This window comes from Bactrocera neohumeralis, chromosome 5, assembly GCF_024586455.1.
Source record: "Bactrocera neohumeralis isolate Rockhampton chromosome 5, APGP_CSIRO_Bneo_wtdbg2-racon-allhic-juicebox.fasta_v2, whole genome shotgun sequence".
Classification (NCBI taxonomy): Eukaryota; Metazoa; Arthropoda; class Insecta; order Diptera; family Tephritidae; genus Bactrocera; species Bactrocera neohumeralis.
In genome coordinates, this window is record NC_065922.1 from 26,430,951 (window position 1) to 26,450,219 (window position 19,269).

Genomic DNA, 19,269 nt, shown 5'->3' on the forward strand with positions numbered 1-19,269 from the left:
TTCGCTGTATTTTGAAATTTTGAAATTTTTGGATAAAAAGGGTAAGAATGCCAGGCCAGCCACGAATGAAATTTGTGAACTTTACGAAGACGATGCTGTATCAGTTCGTGTAGCACAACAATGGTTCGCTCGCTTACGCTCTGGAAATTTCGCTCTGGTCGACCTTTCGTTGAAAAAGTCGATAAAATTATGGAAAAGATTGACCAGGACCGTCACATAAGCAGCCATGACATCGCTAATGAACTTAATATTCATTATCAAACGCTTTTGAACAAAAAGAAGCTCGATGTTTGGGTACTACATGAATTGTCTGTGAAAAATTTAATGGACCAAATTAACATCTGCGATGGTGAAGTTCAACAAATGGTCGCAAAGCCAGGATTGACGATTGATGGGATTGAAAAGGAAACATCCACTATGAGCTGATCCAGCCTGGTCGATCGATTGTTTCTACATTTTACTGTCAACAACTGATGAGAATGAAGGAAGCAATAGAAAAAAAAAACAGCCAGAACTGATCAACAGAAAGGGCTTCGTCTTCCATCAGGACACTGCTAGGCAACACACATCTTTGGTGACTCGGCAAAAACTGGGAGAGATCAGCTGGGAAGTTTTGATGCATCCACCATATAGCCCTGAACTTGCACTATCGGACTACCGTTTATTTTTGTTAATGCATTACTCCCTTAATGGAGTAAAGTTAACTGCAAGAGAAGCCTGTGAAAATTACTTGTCGCAGTTTTTCGCCGAGAAACCAAAAAAGTTTTACACTAATGGAATAATGTCTCTAGCGGAAAAATGGCAAAAAATGGTCGACCAAAATGTTACATATTTGGTTCATTAAAGTTCGTTATAAACATAAAAAGGTAAGTTGAAGTTTGATAATTAATACGAAAAGATTTTTTCGACAACCATATATAAATCATCAAGGTGATAAGCTGAGTCGATTTAGTCATGTCCGTCTGTATATAAGTTAACTACCCTCTAGCCAAGAAGCCGATATTGAGCTACTATAGCATATAGCTTCCAAACAAACTGAACGGTCGGAATCAAGTTCTTGATTGGAAAACTTTTTCATTTTAAGAAATATCTTCAAGAAATTTTGACACACGATTATTAACCAAAGCAGCGCCACAATATCCTAAGAAAATTTTCAGATCGGACTACTATAGCATATAGCTGTCAAAAAAACTGACCGCTCGAAACCAGCAGAAAGATTTGTATACCCTTTTACGCTCTCAGAAATAAACCAGTGAAGGGTATGATAGCTTTACTCCCGCTGAAGTTAAAGTTTTTTCTTATTTTTTTTAATTACTGTTAACCTCGTTGTTTGTTGCTATTGTTGTTTTTGTTGACCCTTTTTGGTTATCGTTTTAGTTTCACTTTCGTCGTGTTTAGTTTTTATGCGTTTTTAATGCCTTCCACGTTGCTTCCACGTCGCGCTGCCGTTGCCACAGCTGTTGTTGCCTCTGCTGCTGCTTGGCCAGGGCGTTGGGCGTCGGAGGCGTTTCAAACGGTTTTGGCTTGTGGCACATTTTAATTGCTGTGCGTTAGCATAAATTTTATTATTTTATTGTGTGGAATAAAGAAATTGACAAAACAACAACAATAACGGGAGGCGGGATCGTAAAAAATAGCTAAGAAAACAGCAAACGCTTATTCGCTTAAGTTAATTATGCCTGAAAAAGTTCGTGTTCCAACAAGTGTTGGCTTTTACGAGCATCATTATTTGCCAAATTTATGGGTTAGTTTTTTTTAATGAAATCCAAAGCGAATTTTAATATAACATGGGAAACACCGAAATATCTCATGTAAGCGTGCGCCGCATTAATGGCAAGGAAGCGGAGTAGCTCTTTGAAAAATATAGAAACGAAATTCGTAAAAAAAATTTCGGTAATAAATGGCGGAAATTTTTGATCTCTTTCGATTAAGACTTTCTGCTTTCAAAATATCTTCTAATTTGATTGATAGATAAAGAAAATAAAGTCAAGTTGATTGAGCCACAAGCGAAAGTATTCTAGTCTCTCTGATATTCTGGATGCGGGATGCGTGTGCTGAATAACACAGAACAGAATTTGCACTAAAGTCGCTTTATTGTCTGGCACAAGGCATTAGAAAATGCTCTTACACTATACTCTAAGAGAGCGGTTCAATAAATTCTTAACCTACAAAAAAAAAAAAAAATTCTGAAAAAATTGCGATTTATTTCGCAACTTTGTCTCCTTTTGGTTCAATACCCAACAATGCTCTAACTTTATTAAAACCTCTAAAATTCCCTATGAGTGTTTTGCATTCTTCAATAGTCAATGCAGCCATCACTTTGAAAGCTTTCTCATTCCTTTTGAAAAGCATACCGCCTCAGCTGTCTGAGGCACCTTCAATCGTAGAATACGAGAACGTGTCCTTTTGTGAAGTTTTTTTTTTGTTAATTACCTTTCGGATCACCTGCGCGTGTCTCATCAAAAATGGATGTGTGACCACGATGAAACTCGTTAAACCAATTTTTGACGGTCATCTTCCAAGGCAGATAAATCGCTCCTCTTCCACTCCGCTTCAACTGAAAACTGCTGTCAAGTAAATTAAAACGCAAGGAAGAATTCAACACCGAAAGCTATATAAAGAAGCTGTGTCCAAATTCAAGTAAAGAAATTCCCTTTGGAAAGCCCAAAAGTTCATGAAGCTACCAGTCAACATGCCCATACGAGACTAGGGTGGAAATTGGGCTCGAAGTGACGAAAAAAATATTAATTGTTTTGCAAATCACCTACAAAAAGTATTTCAACCTAATTTCTCAAAGAACATTTTTAAGCTATCAATCAACATAGTAGCTAACGAGTCGCTTGAGTCTTTTAAGGCTACCCCTTTAGAAATTATTAGAATCATATAAGAACTTAATCGAAAAAAGTCGCCAGGACATGTCGCTCAAAAATGCTAATTGAGTTACCAAATATTGCTGTAGAGGTGCTCTCTTTGCTCTTCTTAGTTTTGGATACCATCAAATTCCATGGAAAATATTACAGATTATCCTGATAGATAAACCTGAGTAAAACTTAACACAGCCGTCTTCATATACACCAATCAGTCTTCTATCCTGCCTTTCTAAAATATTCGAAAAAGTGTTACTATCAAAGTTGTATTCTTTCCTCCACAAAAAATAATATAATACCAGTGCACCAATTCGGGTTTCGTGGAAAACATTGGACGATAGAGCAAGTAAATAGAATTACTAATGAAATAAGAAAAAAGCATTTGAGCACAGAGAGTACTGTTCAGCTATATTTCTAGACGTCACTCAGGCTTTTGATAAGGTGTGGCATGAAGGCATTTTATATAAAATTAAAAACATTCTATCTTTAGATTTATAGTATATCAAACATTGGAGTCTTATTTATATAATAGACAATTTATGGTTGAAGTAGGAGATTTCACATCTGACGAGCGACAGATAAGGGCTGGTGTACCACAGAGCCGGGTTTTAGGCCCAATTCTGTACATCGTATGTACAGCAGATCTTCCAACAGCTAATAATGTATTGACATCAACTTTTGCGAATGAGAAAGAAGTAGAGGACAGCAGAATGAAATATATATCTAAACTCCGAGATCACTCAAGCCCATTGGCTACTGCTTCAGTACATTCCAGTATTGAAAAAAGTAGTCTTCGAAGCAGAAGAGTCAAGGTTAGCACGTTCAAACGCCTTTTGATTTCAATGCACGATAACCCTTCAAAAAAAATTGAATTATGGAATCCACAAATACACTCTCTTCGTCTGAGCAAGAATGTACTACAGGACGTACGGGCGGTGAAGCGCCATAATGATTACACTAACATACTCGTAGACTGAATTAAATATCCTTACAAGTCTCGGATTTTATACAATTTTAATATAGTCAGAATAATATTGTATATTGAAATGAAAATGGACCACTGCCATGGAATTGCAGAAAAAAGAAGGTAAATTCGTCATTTCTGCGCTAAAGTACTTAGATCCGATGACCGAAATGATATTGAAAGAACACAGTTCAATTTCTAGTCTGAATGATTTATATGAATTTTTTAACGAATTTCTGACAGGGCGAACCTTCTGTGAAGAGAAAAAGAAAATCTATACGATAAACTATTTCAGCGCATTTACAGTTATTTTGCTATGTGGATTTACAGACGAGAAAGATGGTTATGAAATCGGATCAATTTATTCCAAAAGCTAATAAAAATGACAAAAATCTAGTGAAAGAGATAAAAAGGTGGTGAAAAAAATTAGAAATTATTAGAAAATAACAATAACAAAGTGAGGGGAACGAGAAAAACGAAATATATGTCCCTTTGCTGTTAGTCTAGAGTAAAGGTATATACAAATCGTCTTTATAAATATAAATGTTTAATCGCTGACCGAAAACTTTAAGACTTCATATACAATATGAAATAAGGTGTGTCCCAATAGATGTTACAACAAAGAAAGCAGCGAAGAACTAAATGTAGTCAACATTTTATATTCTATTATGATTGAAATGAAAAACGTTTAGTATCAATTTTCTATTCCATTAGTTGCTTGGAATGTGGCATATTTTATTGAAACTTTTGAAATTCAAATTTCCAGCCCATAAATAATCCACAGGCACAATGGTTAACCCGATAGAAGCAAAAGCAAAACAAAAATGAAAGAAAAAACAAATGCCGCACGCCCTTTGTTACTTCGCCGATAGCAGCGTCTCACCGTTTTGCACAATTCCCATTTGAAATAAATTCAAACTACAACAATAAACTGACAACTTAATGGCAAATGGTAAGTAATTTAAGTTGGGTTTTTTGTATAATTCCACGATGAGTGATCATTGTGTAAATTCAATAACAAAGACTACCGGTGTTTGCTTTGATTCGGCCGCTATTCGTTGTCGTGCCGCCGAAGAGTGTAAAATACGGTTCAACCTTGACATTAACTTCTGGTGACATATTAACACTTTTGGTGAACAATTTTCGGTTGACAACAACACGCTGCATGTTGTTTAATTAATAACTGGAAAGTATAGAATCAATATGTATGTAAAGCTTTTGGATGAAAAATGCACAATTTAATAAAGCCCCTTCAGCTCAACATAGTTCAAGCATTATTTTACAATTATCGATGATAGCAAAAACGTTACAAATAATGTTCTAATATAATCGTATGTATGTATGTATAACTCAAGGGGCATCGTAGTGGCTTAAAAACAGTTTTAAAATCGAATATCATATATAAAAACTAATTACATACTTGTATATCAAGCGATCGAAGAACTCATCATCGGTTGATGGCTCCTATTAATTACGATTGAAATGGCGGAGAGTTGGCACAAACGTTAACCAACCCAGGATTAACAGTTATAGGAGCATTTTGTTATGTCTTTTGTGGAATTTTCAAAAAATCTTCTACTATAAGCTGCTGCTCTGCGGCCAAACTCTTAATTTGGTCCGATACTGCCAACAAATGGAGCGTCAGAAGAAAGCAGTCGTACAAAAGCGGCATGCTCTCCCTAAAAAGAGTTGAATTGTTATTCATCAGGACAAGCCAGGCACTCGTTAGTCACTCGCCAGAAACTCCTGGAACTTAGTTGGGAGGTTCTTATGCATCTAACCTGGCACCAAATGATTATGAAAATAATTTTGCCGTGAAAAATTTGCCTCAAGAAAAACTTGCGAAAATTGACTGTCCCTGTTTTTTGTTAATAGGGATGAGGGTTTCTGTGAGAGTGACATTATGAAATTAGTTTCAAGATGGCAAAACTTTATCGAACAAAACGGAATGAATATACATTTATATATGTACATACATATATGCAATATAACTTGGTTTAAAAGAAAAATATATATTTGCTTCGTGAAACCGCAAACTATATCAGAATCTGAAGGTGAACATCTAACAAATAATAAAATGTATGAAACTAATTAACCCAATGTTTCTGACATTTGAATAAAGAGTGGGTGTTATGTATAAAAAAATTATGTTTCAATTGAGTACAATATATTTGTGACAAGCGCGTCTAAATACCCAATTCATATATTATTTTAAAACAGTGTTATGATTCGAAATATCATATTGAAAAATGTTAAATCACCACCCACAACTTTTCCATGACAGTAGATAATTAATTAACAATAACAATGGGTGATATTAACAAAATGAAGAAGATAAAACGCAACATAAAAATATATTCAATTTAATTTTATTAACTAAACTTAGTCCATTCATCAAAATAAATCTGATGCATAAATGATTTTATTAAACAGAATCAACAGGGTTTTCAACATATACAGGGTTTTCCAATAAGAGTGATATGATTTAGAAACAAAAAACACTAATTATTACTGTGAACAAAGTAAGACTTCTTAATTTAAATTTCATTAGTGCTTAGTATACGCTTGTCTTTCTGTGGTACATAAAGTGCATTCGGCGATCTTTACGAAAATTAAAATTTTTCTACAAAGAAGTTTCATTAAATTTTGTATGCGGAATCAAATTTCTGATGCCAAAAAGTTCAGAATGTTAGAAAAGGTCTTCACGAGCAAGTGTTTTTGGTTGATACAAATTATTTAGAGAAAGTCAAGAAGGCGTTGAAAACGAACAACCGCCAGGACGGCCATGAACATCAAGTGATGATCAACAAGGCAATAAAACAAAGGGATTGGTGTTTACGAATCGACGATTTACTGTCAGGAACCTTACTGGCATCGTTGGAATATCGGTGAAAGACCATTTGGGCCTAAGAATAGTCAAAACGCTATTGGTTTCAAAATCACAAAATTTTTTCGTAAAACAGCGTCACGTTAACGTTCGTGAAACAATGTTACCCAATTACTAGGCTGTCATTAAACGTATTTAACTCGCGATGAATCGGCAAATTCGCGACGTTTACGGTGGTACAATCACTTCAGTTCATGAGTGAGAGCAATTATATACGGATGCAAGCTCAAATCCTCTCTGAAAATCTGCCAGGAATGGTGATTTGAGACAGTCCCAATCCTTGAAAACATCTGAGAATCGACAAATCGCGGTCTTCAGCAACACTTGCCTGAACGGCAGCAATATTTTCATTACTTCGAGCGGATCATATCAACGCTATTGAAAAACCCGGTACATACATATACATATATATAATGACTAGGGGAAGATCCTAGGTTCCTACTTGATTTCCTTGAAATAATGTATCTCCCATAATGATCAATTCTAAGAGTTTTCCAATTTTTTTATGAGAGTTTTCCCCATATCGTCGCAATATTATATTTCTAAATCTTTATTGAAAGATATAGTTATGTATAATGACAATAAGTGACATAATCGCAAGGAATTAGAAGTGGCGTTGCAAAAAATATAGGCGCGGTTTTGGTGCGAATTGGCTAAGGATGTATTGAAATAATTACGAACCAAATTTAGCGGAAAGCAATTATTTATTCCTCGGCAATCGGGCATTGGTAAAGGTTGAAGAAAAGCGATTTCTTTCCGCCCAATTTGAACAATGTACAAGCAAGTGCATTTCATATGACTAATATCAAATATGGATATTTCCTAAAAAAAAACTCTAGTAGTCTGAGAATACTTCAAATGTCTTCTACAAAATATAACCTAGATTATCGATCAGATTCAACATCAAGTTAAGCATTAAGTTCATTGTAGACCACTTGAATAGGCCCTACAGCGAGAAATCATGTCATTTGGACTGTCAATATCTCTACTTAATAGCGAACATGGACCTTCTAATACCAAGTTTCCCTGTCATTATTGGAAAACCCTTTATTTTGATTATAACACAATAAATTATATCATAAAACATTGTAAACGATTGAAAGAAACGCTGCGAAATCGTACAGAGTTTTTAGTGCAAATAGATATGCATGTTGCATATATATTTTTGTATCAACACTTTACAAATGCCGACGCTTTATCAAAATTGGCAAAATATGACGGTCCAAACGAATTGTGACAGCACGCGCATAATCTGTATACTATATATACCCCGATTTAACGTTAGATGGTGTCATTTTAAATTATACATAATATGCAAACATAAATATTAGGATTATTAAAAAGGAGCTTATAAATAAATTTTTTAAGGTTTTTGTATAACGAAATATGTATAAATACAGTGTTGGCCAAAAATAAAACACCTTTTTACATTGCCCGAAAACGTTCGACGGAATGGTTGCCATGAATTGTTCTTCCAAAATTCCATTGGAATTTTTTTTTTTCGAAGGACGTTCTCACGCAAACGCCTCAATATGGCCAATTCCTTATTTGCCGTTTGTACCTCCGGAACAAATTCATCATGCACCAAACCACGAATATCGTAAAAAATTAACTATGAACATCACCTTGATTTTTGAGCGAATTTATTTTGGTTTTGGCTCGTTTTTTTTCCTCTGTTTCAATGATTATTGACTTGTTTGCATATCAAACTCATAAACCCATGCCTCGTCGACGGTTATAATGATCTCCATGAATGTATGATCGGAATTCGCACGATCAAATATGTCCAAAGAGACCTTACCTTACCTACTCTTTTTGAAAAAAAAAAAATCAGCTTTATCGCGACAAGTCGAGCAAAAACGCGTTTCATACCCAAAACATCCACCAAATCAGCGACAAATGTTGAGCTCTCTTGTCATCTCTCTAATACTTGCCTGACGATTCATCATATCCTTCATTTTTTTAATATTTTCATCAGTTGAAGAGGTCGAAGGCCGTCCAGAAAGGGGCATGTAATGTTCTCTCGGCCATTCTTGAAAACTTTATACCACTCGAAAGATTGTGTTTTTGAATCATCATAAACTTTTTTCAACATTCACAACGATTCCGCATACGAAATTTGGTTAGAAATACAAAATTTAAGACTTCGTTTGGTACTTTTGTCCATTGCAAAAATCGGAACGCACTACTGAGGTGTACCGACTTAAGCAGCTGCTGTAAACAAACTGGTTGACAGATCGCCCTCGTATTTAGCATAGTAATTAAGCACAGTCCTGCCAATTTAGCAAACTACAATTTTTTTTAAATATCGTTTACTCGGAGAATTTGCATTACAATTCCCGGGTACTTTTTTGACACAAATATATTGGTCTGGATTTTTTCTTATGCAACGGATCGGGAGAATTCGGACTCATTCTCCTGATTTCGAGTCAGTTTTTTGAGAGTTTCAGAACTTTTATGATATCGATAATATGAAAATTATTAGAAAAAGTCCTGGCAGATGGTCAGGCAAACAGAAAAATACATGGAATTCAAATCGATTCGTTATTCTGATCGTTTTGATATTTATGATTGCATATCTATAGCGACTAGTTTTACAAAACAAAACTATTATACTTTGCAGCAATATGTTGCTCTAAAGCGGTGCTTCACCTTTGGCCAATACTGTATATGCTCCCAATCAAAGCCGCCGCGTCGCGTTGGGCGCAGACAAGTCGCACTTAACAAATTCTCCATGCTTCATTAAATCCACGGAATTATTGGCAATTTATGCGAGTAAAACCCACAATAAAGATATCACTAAGCTATGCGTACGAATGTCTGTAGTAATATGTCTACCCCAAAACACATGTGTGCGTATTCTACTTAATAAGGCAGCGATTAATAGCACCGGCCATTGGTTGCGTAGCGGTCGGTGCCGCGCACGGATTGGTTGCTGGTTTTGCTGATTAGTTGGTTGGTTGCTCGTTTCGCGTTGGTCAGTTTGGTCAGTGGTGACGACAAAAGTCGTTTGTTAGGCCACCTATGTAGATTGGCTCAAGTACAAATGGCGCATAAATCATAAGGGCAACAATAACAACAGCATCATTAGTTAAACGACCACTTATGGCAAGCAATGTAGGCGCTAAACGTAAATGAGTCAGCGAAAACAAAAAAAAAATAAAAATAAAAAACTAAAAACAAAAATTGAAAGAAGAGAAAATAAAAAAAAAAAAACAAGATAAAATAAAAAATTAAAAAAAAAAACAAAAACATGACAAAATAAAATAAAAGAAAAAAAAACAAAAACATGACAAAATAAAATAAAAAAACAAAAACATGAAAAAATAAAATAAAAAAACAGCAATGAACAAGAAATGTTTAAAAATATCAGTCCAAATATGTACATACTTGTACACACATTAACAGAGCCGAAGCTCGTAATTATCACCATCCTAGTGTCATATTTGCGAGTTAAAGGTCGTCGACAACGGCACTTGTTGGAATGCAATGCTCTCGTGCGTTAAGAAAAATGCTTACAAACACAGGTGGATGCATATGAGTGCATTCGAGTTGTGTTGCAATGTTTATGCAAATGAAATGCTACCAAACTAAACGAGTGGACAATAGAAGATAAACACTAGCAAACATACCCACACATATGTGTGTGTATATTCTCATGGTTGCAGCCGTGGAAAAAAATTCAGAAATTTAAAATTAGAGTTTAAAAATATGCAAATATGCAGGGCTGCATTCATTCGACATAATTTGCATTACTTCCAGATAAATTATAGATTTGGGCGAGGAATTACAAATCACACGTGGTCAAAATTTATGCCGTGACTTGCGGTTGTGGCCGGTGGCATAAGCGACGCATGCGCTTTGCCACCTAAAATAAATGTGTCTGTATGTAAGTGCATATTAATGCGATGATTTCGATCGCTTAAGAAAAATGCTGTTACTATGCAGTTGCAGATACATATGTATATCACTTACAAATATTTTTAATCAAGGTGTTTTATTTTTAGGCACATTGCGCGCATATGCTTTTCAAACTACTTTTCAGTTTTCGTAATGATTTTGAAATAATTGACAGATTAATCGATTTTAGATTTATAATGTATAAAGTCAAGTTAAAACAAATAACGGGTGATCTAAATAGAGATACTTTTTTCAATAGCCTTTTTCTGACAGATCACGATTGAGTCGTGTCAAGCTGTCATGTTATTTTTGTTCAGTATTGTTTGGCATTTCATCATGGAAAAACTTACGCCCGAACAACGTTTACAAATTATTCAACTTTATTACGAAAATTTAAAGAAAGTGTTTAGCGCGCTTCGCTCAACTTATGATCAACATAATCGGCCTATAGAGCGTACTATTCGCAACACAGTCACCCATTTTAAGACCCAGCAATCATTGTTGGATACTATTCGACCGAATAGACCACGCCTAGCACGCATTGAAGAAACTATAGCAGCCGTAACTGAGAGTGTACACGAATACCGTAGAGAGTTGATTCGGCGCCGTTCGCAGTAACTCGGACTCTGACATATGGAACGACTTGGCGTACAAAATATAGCTTGTGCAAGGCAAGAACTGAAGCCGCTTGAGCTTCCCAAGCGACATGGCTTCCAAAATTCCAAGAAGATCCGACGTTTTCGAGCACAATTTTGTTCAGCTATGAGGGTCATTTCTGTCTCAATGGGTATGTAAACAAGGAAAATTGCCGCATTTGGGACGAAGAGCAACCTGAAGAAATTCAAGAGATACCATTTTATCCAGAATAAACAAAGGTTTTGTGTGGTTTATGGGCCGGTGGAATCATCGCTGGGAATGTAACCGTCAATGTCAAAACAGCACTACCTCCCACACCGCATCAACCAATGGATTTATAGTGGGATATAGACTTTTTACTGTGGGGATACGTAAAGTTTAAAGTTTATGCGAACAATCCTGCTTCGATTCAGGCCTTAGAGCGAAACATCTCGCATGTCATTCGCCAGTTACCAGTCGAAATGCTCGAATTAGACTCAACTCTATCTACGTAGCCGCGGCCAACATTTAAAAGAAATAATTTTCAAAAAAATAATTCCAAAGAATGTTCTTTCGAATTATAATAAACATTTGAAGCTTCTGTGTTTTTTTTTTTAAATGGGGAAACTCGAAATGGAACCCCAGTACTGTTTAAGCATGAATCAAAAATTGACCAATTGTCATTAAAAAATTTATAAATCACCGAATCCGATCCTCATGTAACCAATGTTTCGATTGCCCACATACTAAATGGTTAGGAACCATTTCAATAAGGCCAGATGCAAACAGAAACAGAAGAAAAACCTTATGGTCCGAATTTCCATCTGCGAATCATTGTTGAATCGCAACATTTCTGAAACGAATGCCTACTGTTTAGTGGTGATGGTCTGTCACTTACGACGATGTCAAGCGAAAACGATTGTGGTGATTGCGATTGACGGTTAGGAGGGTTTTGATATGTCAACAACTACTTTCGGTTGCACTCTACAAAGGCGATGCTATCAACTCCCCAAGTACGATTATGAAGACCAACAGCAACCACGCTGTAAACCAAACTCACACCCTTCCCCACAATGACATTTTAATTACAAGTCAAGACCCTATGAAATCACTTCACATGACACATGTATTTAGAAACCAGGCTTTTGGTCTGCTCAGGCTGAAGCAAACAGACAAAATCTTAGAGCAATAACTTTAGCTAAAGTACGAAATGGCATTTAATCCTAAAGCTTTTGTGAACTTGAACATGGTAAAAAATTAAGGGGTTATATGGGTTTACAGGTTTCAACAAGAGAGAACTACACAACCTTCCAGTTTTTTTCCTTCGTCCAAGTTCTAAGTTAAAGTTTTAACTAAGACACGTTTTTTTCACTTTATATGATCCTGTAAGAAGGAATCCTGCCAATGCGGCCACATCTTTTTTACGAAGGGTCACCGGAAATGTCGTCGCAATGGCCAGTTTTATAATATTTTTTCCCAAATATTTCAGATTTTTTTGTTAATAAAGGATGTTAATAACTATAAAAAAATCTAATAAAATATTTAATTTCTTATATGAGAAAAAATTTTTGAAAAAGGCGGTTTTTTACCACAGGAAACCCATGTGCGCCTTAAGCAAAAATATTGACATGCTTTATTGGATGGATTGGAAACCTAACACATAGTTAGTGAAACGATTTTGACAGCAAATGTTAATATACCCAGGGGTTTTTAGTGGGGTCTGTTTGGCATTTTTGAGAAAATTTACTAAAGTAATATTTGTTTTTTTTATAGCATCATAAAGAAGAGATATCAAAAAACATAAAGAGTAAGAGAGCAAATGACAAATTGACGTGATAATACTTGAAAGTTCGTAGTTTCCTCATTAATATTTTATATTAAAAACTGTATTACTATTAATTGTATTTGGATCATAAGAAGATAAGTTTACTCAGTCTTAGTCAAAGACAACATTTTTTTTTTCAAGATAAAAATAAAAAATCCAAAACATCAATATTTTAATTTTTCACAAACATTTTGAGGTTACGTGAAATATGTGTTAATAGTAATAATTATTTCCCACAACTTTGTGGTGTAACTTTTTTCTATAGGATTCCTAGTTTTGTCAGAAAATGAGTTCAACCGTTTTCAACTCTTAAAAATTCAATCATTCCCTCCCCTTTCTCTTTCCGAACCAAAATTGCCCGGAAATTATTTTTCCTTTAATTTTGATATTTCATATTTCACTTCCAATGGGTTTCATCGTACGATAATGACCTTATATTAAATTATTATTATTATTTTTTTAATTAATTTTATTTCTTTTTTTTTAATAATTTTTCCTGGTCTAAAATAAAAATAATAACATAAAATTAATTTAGACTAATTTTACTTAGTCTTACAAACTGATAACTTAAAAATTCAAAATTTAATATTCAGCACGCTAATTTAAAAAATCTCAAATCCGACCACCCTAGCAAAAAGCTTTAATTTTCACTCAAATCACCTTTCTGTTTACTTATATGTGTTTATTTGTTGTTAGCTTTTGTGGAACTACACTCATTTTGAGTTGCTCCAGTTTAAGTGATCGTTCGAACTAACTAAACTCATTCATCGTCACAAGCACTCGGCGAGTTGAAGAGCTAGCAGTGAAGAAATTTTAATTGTTGTCATTCGTAAAATGATTTCAATCAAGTTTGTGTGTAAAAAGAAAAGCTTCGCAAAATAGATACCAAATAAAAGCCGTGAGTTGTGAGAATTTTTTGCTAAACTATTTTGCTTGAAATATTTATAATGAGTTAATAATAATTATTTTTTTCTACTTAGTAAAATATCTCATTATTTCACCCCAACATGCAATCAAGACGAAAACAGAGCAAATAATGAAGTATTAAAGGAATTAGAGGCCCGCAATTTAAAGGTTAGTCAACTGAAATATGAAAATTTTAAAAAATAAGCCGAAAGTTGAAAATTTTGTATTATTACTTGCCTAATACGTAGATTTAAGATATGCATAAAATAAAAAATATTAAAATATATTTCATTATCAAAACCATTATGAGGGTTGGAAACAAATTCTTGTACATATCATGGATAATAATGTAGATCTCTGTTGTTTGAAACGCTAATTCACTTTGTTGAGATTTCAAGGAACTACGCTCTCATATGCTGCTCTTTCTTATTTGCGTACATCTCAATATACTTTGCTCGTTTTTTTCGAAAGCGTGAAATAATTAATTATTTAACAAAAATCTATTAATATTTCCGCATTTGTGTGATTAGTTGTTAAAACCACAGATATCTCTTTAATTAATAGGAAGATTGGTTTTTTAACCACTAGCACCCGCTTAAAATAACCAAAACAACAAAAGCATCTTAACTTGATTTCAAAAAAATGCCCAGCAACAATTTTTTTGTATTGCATAAAAAGAAGAATTCCTCTTTACATAGAGAAATATATGTACTATATGTTACTTTTAAGGCCTGAGATAAAGTGTGTTGTGCATATTGTAGTTACATAGGCTTAGAAATGGAAAAGGCATAGGGAAATTAAGAAGATATAGTATACGTATACAAACTTCCCAGATTTCAAACATAAGGCTAAATTTATCGAAATATGATCAGGTCAAAATTATGGTCAGTAATGAGACACCACGCTCCTTACGTTTTCGGAAAAGGCAAATGAACAGCTGTTACGACGAGAAGTGCCGTGTCGCAGCGGAAAGAAAACAAACTGCCTACCACGCAACTTTACAATCGACCACAACACGTGCGGGATGGGATAGATACCGGGAATTGAAGAGGGAATCGAGACGCATTTGCAGACAAAAAAGAAAGAGGTCAAATTGCGTGAGTATGAAGAACTTGACAAGCTGGCCGACAGGGGTAATGCTCGAAAAATCTACGAAAACATGCGGCGACTAACATAAGGTTTCAAGACTGGAGCATACTTGGTTGGAACCCTCAGAGGTGATCTAGTGACTGATGCCCAGAGCAAACGGAAATTCTGAAATGATTGAGGGAACACTTCTCCAGCCTACCGAATGGCAGCGAAACCGATTCCCCAATCGATGGCGATGGAGCAGACTTTCCATTGCTCGACCATGAAGAAGTTCAAATAGCAATTACCCGTTTGAAGAAAAACAAAGCGGTGGGGGCCGATGGATTGCAGACCAAGCTATTGAAATACAGCTTCTTTGTATGAAAGCATGCCCGACGATTGTAATTTAAGTGTCGTTGGTCCAATCTACAAAAAGGGAGACTCCACAACATGCACCTACTACCTTGGGATAAGCTTGCTCAGACACACACCACTTCTTCGTCGATTTCAAAGCTGCTTTTAACAGCACGAAAAGGAGCTCTCTTTATGCCGTGATGTCTGAATTTGGTATCCCCGTAAAGTTAATACGGCTGCGTAAACCAACGTTGAACAATACCTAAAGTTCCAAACGAGATTTCAGACAAAGCGACTCTCTACCTTGCGATTTAAGCTGCAGAGCTGAATAGAGAAGGTATATTTTTCTACAAGAGTGTACAGCTGCTAGCGTACGCCGATGATATTTATATCATTGGCCATAATAACCGCGCCGTTAGTTCGGGTTTCTCCAGACTGCATAAAACGTATGTATGTCACTGTGATAGTCATAACATCGAAGTCGCAGATAATCTCATCTATCTAGGAACAAGTATTAACACCAACAACAACGCCAGTCTCGACTATCCAACGCAGAATAACTCCTGCCAACAGGTGCTACTTTGGACTGAGTAGACAATGACCAAAGATGAAATTCTATAAGTGCAAAGGCATGAACGATGACAATACCTGATGAGTTGGCGTTACGAGTTTTCAAGAGAATACCGCAGTCGATGGAACGATGAGCTGTACGAAATATATATATATCTCAGCGAATCAAGAGACAGCGACTACGCTGGCTAGGTCATGTCTTCTATATGAATAAAACTACTCCAGCTCTGGGAGTATTCGGCGCAGTACTTGCCGGGGAAAGCAAAGGAAGAGGAAGACATCCACTCTGTTGGAAAGACCAAATGGAGAAGGACTTGCTTACGCTTGGAATCTCGAATTGGCGCCAAACAGCGACTGTCGGCTGTTGTAAGAAGAAGAGCTTAACCTATTATATTAGGTTGCAATAAATGTTTTATGCATAGCTTGTTAATATACTATCATCTGTATCTAACGAAAGCATAATGTTAATCTAAGGCGACACAATTCAGTTATAACTTCTTTTTCATTCAAGCACCCACTTAAATAGCTTAAGCACTTGCGTTGATAGGAATAATTATCTAGCAAATTTTGAGAACCAGTTTTATCACACACGGGTGCATGCAACCTTTAAACGGTATTTCCTATATTTTTAATATTAATTTAATATTTTTGCATTTGCAGTCGCAGCTGACTAGCGCTAATCTAATGACTGTTAAACAAAAAGACATCAGTGATTTCATCAAACCTATCTCGACACAAACGACAACTCCCGTGAGCCGGCTACAACAGACAAACGCGCAGACGCAATGAAATTGGCGAAATTCTCGTTTTGGCAGCGCTTAATGAATTGGCCAATTCGCGAATCGGCACAATGTCATATTTGCATACTTCAAAGTGGACACCACACCACAATAGATTGAAAGGCGGTACAATGATCTATGACAAAGGCATTTTGATTTATGTGCGTTTTTGTTGAGGTGACGGCGGATTAAAATAAAACGCTGTCAAAACAGTGATACTTGCAATAAGACCGAGCGCTAGGAAATTCGTACCGAATGCTGTTGGTCTCGCCCAATGTCCACCCTGCTCGCGGCACTGCATTGTGCATTGCGTCTCATTTATGGATGTGACCGATTGTTATGCGATTAGGTGAGTGCATAATTAATAAGTTTTTTTGTAACAATTAAATTGTCGAAGCTCCTCTGCAGAAAGCACCGTTAAATATGCAAAGATTAGCGCGCACAATAACAACAAAACATCAGTATATCGCTAAGAGGAGTAGAGAATGAAGGAGGCGTGCTCGGTTTTTGAAGTGTGATTAAGAAAAATATTAGACATGTTTGCACATGCGCAGAAACATACCTACAATCGAATACTAGGTTGATATGAATGCTGCGATTTGCAATAGTACATATGTATGTATGTTGTTGACTCATGACAAGTTAAGCTCAAGCGCTGAATGAGCATGCGCGCCAACGGCTTATTACTACTCATAATTAAGCTACAATTAATCAGAAAGCAAATCAAAAAAATGATAAATGTTTTTTTGTTTTTGTTTTCAATGCATAAAAAAAACTCTTAGTTATTAACTTTTTGGGCGTCATAATAAAAAAAAAAATATTGGATTGCGTTTTATGCGATGGATGCCCCAAAGCCGTTAGACGAATTGCAATGAGGAACCAGTAGCTCATCTGTGCGTATCATAGTGGCTATAAAAAGCACTATCAGCTGTAGCTAAGACATCAGTTAAACAGCGAACAACCAACAGCAAGTGGTTTTGTGTTGATACTAAACTAAACAAACAATAAGTCAGAAAATGCGTCTATTTTTGGTAAGACATCGACACTTCAAAGGATTACACTAAAATCGAAACGAAGATAAACGCTTTTTTCTCTTAAAAATTAAGGTACTTTGCTGCGCTTTGGTTACAATCGCCAATGGCAAACCACAAGGATACAATTATGGCGCTGGCGTCTCTGGCGGTAACGCACAGGGTGGCTCTTACCACGGTGGCAGCAGCTTTGGCGGTGGTCTGAGCGGACTCGGTGGCCTGAGCGGCGGTGGCAGTGGTTTCGGAGGTTTCGGCAGCGCCTCAAACAACGGTCCAAGCTTCGGTGGTTTCGGCAGTGGTGGCAGCATTGGTCACAGCGCTGGCGGTTTCGGCAGCGGAATTGGTGGCGGCAGTGGTCTTGGTGGCGGCAGCTTCGGTAGCGGCTCTAGTGGTTTTGGCAGCAGTGTTGGTGGTGGTTTCAACGCGGGTGCTGGTGGATTTGGTGGTTACAATGGACAACAACAACAAACTGGTGTCTTTGAGGCCCCACTGGTGCATAAGCAATTCATTACTGTTTCAGCGCCTGAAGATCATGAAACACTAGAGAAATCCAAACATTTCGTTATTGGACGTCCACAAAAGAACTACCGTGTCGTCTTCATTAAAGCGCCATCCTCCAGCTCGGCTAATGTCAAACTCTCAGCTGAATATGCACCACAAGAGGAGAAGACCGTCATTTATGTGCTGTCCAAGAAGGACTCATCACTCGAAGTCAACGACATTGCCACACCAGCACCAACCGTGCCCGCCAAGCCCGAGGTATTCTTTATCAAATACAAAACCGAAGAGGAGGCCCATCACGCGCAACAACAAATTCAAGGTAATGCATTATATGCAATGGTGTAAGAACAAACAAATATTAATAAAATTTCCGAACTCTCCACAGCCGAATACGACAGAATCGAAGGTACCTCCGAACACACCGATGGCGGCATTGGCCAACAACAATCGGTGGTTGGCATTCTGGATGGCGGTGCTGGACAGGCTGGCGGCAATGGCGCTGGTATTGGTGGCGGTGTTGGTGGTAGCTATGGCTCTGGCAGCGGTGCTGGCATTGGAGGCATTAGCGGCGGTGGCTTGGTTGGCGCTTCTAGCTCTAACTTTGGTGTTAGCCAAAGCAGTTCACATGGTGCTAAATCATCCACCTACTTGCCACCTGCCAAAGCTTTGTAAAGATAGGCTATGTAGCATTTTTCAATTATAATGTTTGTTATGTCAATTTTGTTTATTAAACGCAATACCTCAAAATCAATTTAAATAACTGCTCTACAGCAGAGTATAGAGTGTTCGCTGTAAAACCAGCGAGCAAATATATTTTTTTACTGAAATTTTTTAATAAAAAACCGAAAAATCAAAGTTATCTCTTAGTTACTTAAAGAAAGAAAGTAGAATCTTCACAGCAGAGAATAAAATATTAAAAAAGAGGTAACTTAAGCTGTACCGAAGCTATAATTCCCCTAACTGGTGCATTTCTCATAACATAAAGGGTATAAAAAGATCAGT

At 36.4% G+C, this 19,269-nt stretch overlaps 2 protein-coding genes across 3 annotated transcripts in view; one reads left to right on the top strand and one right to left on the bottom strand.

Moving 5' to 3' along the window:
* LOC126760004 (protein gone early) overlaps positions 1-19,269 on the bottom strand; it is an 84,634-nt gene that overhangs the window by 43,640 nt on the left and 21,725 nt on the right. The gene's annotated exons all lie outside the window — the stretch shown is intronic.
* On the top strand, positions 13,847-19,122 carry LOC126760009 (uncharacterized). The gene is made up of 6 exons (XM_050475327.1): positions 13,847-13,956; positions 14,039-14,132; positions 16,617-17,084; positions 17,144-17,766; positions 17,842-18,586; positions 18,653-19,122. The coding sequence occupies exons 4-6, from the start codon at positions 17,752-17,754 to the stop codon at positions 18,937-18,939; spliced, it is 1,047 nt and encodes a 348-aa protein (XP_050331284.1). The 5' UTR covers positions 13,847-13,956; positions 14,039-14,132; positions 16,617-17,084; positions 17,144-17,751; the 3' UTR covers positions 18,940-19,122.

What these genes read in the sequence shown, in the direction of transcription:
- LOC126760009 (XM_050475327.1), top strand. An exon ending in CGCGCAACAACAAATTCAAG is followed by an intron (nt 18,587 to 18,652) that starts GTAATGCATTAT and finishes AACTCTCCACAG; the next exon opens with CCGAATACGACAGAATCGAA.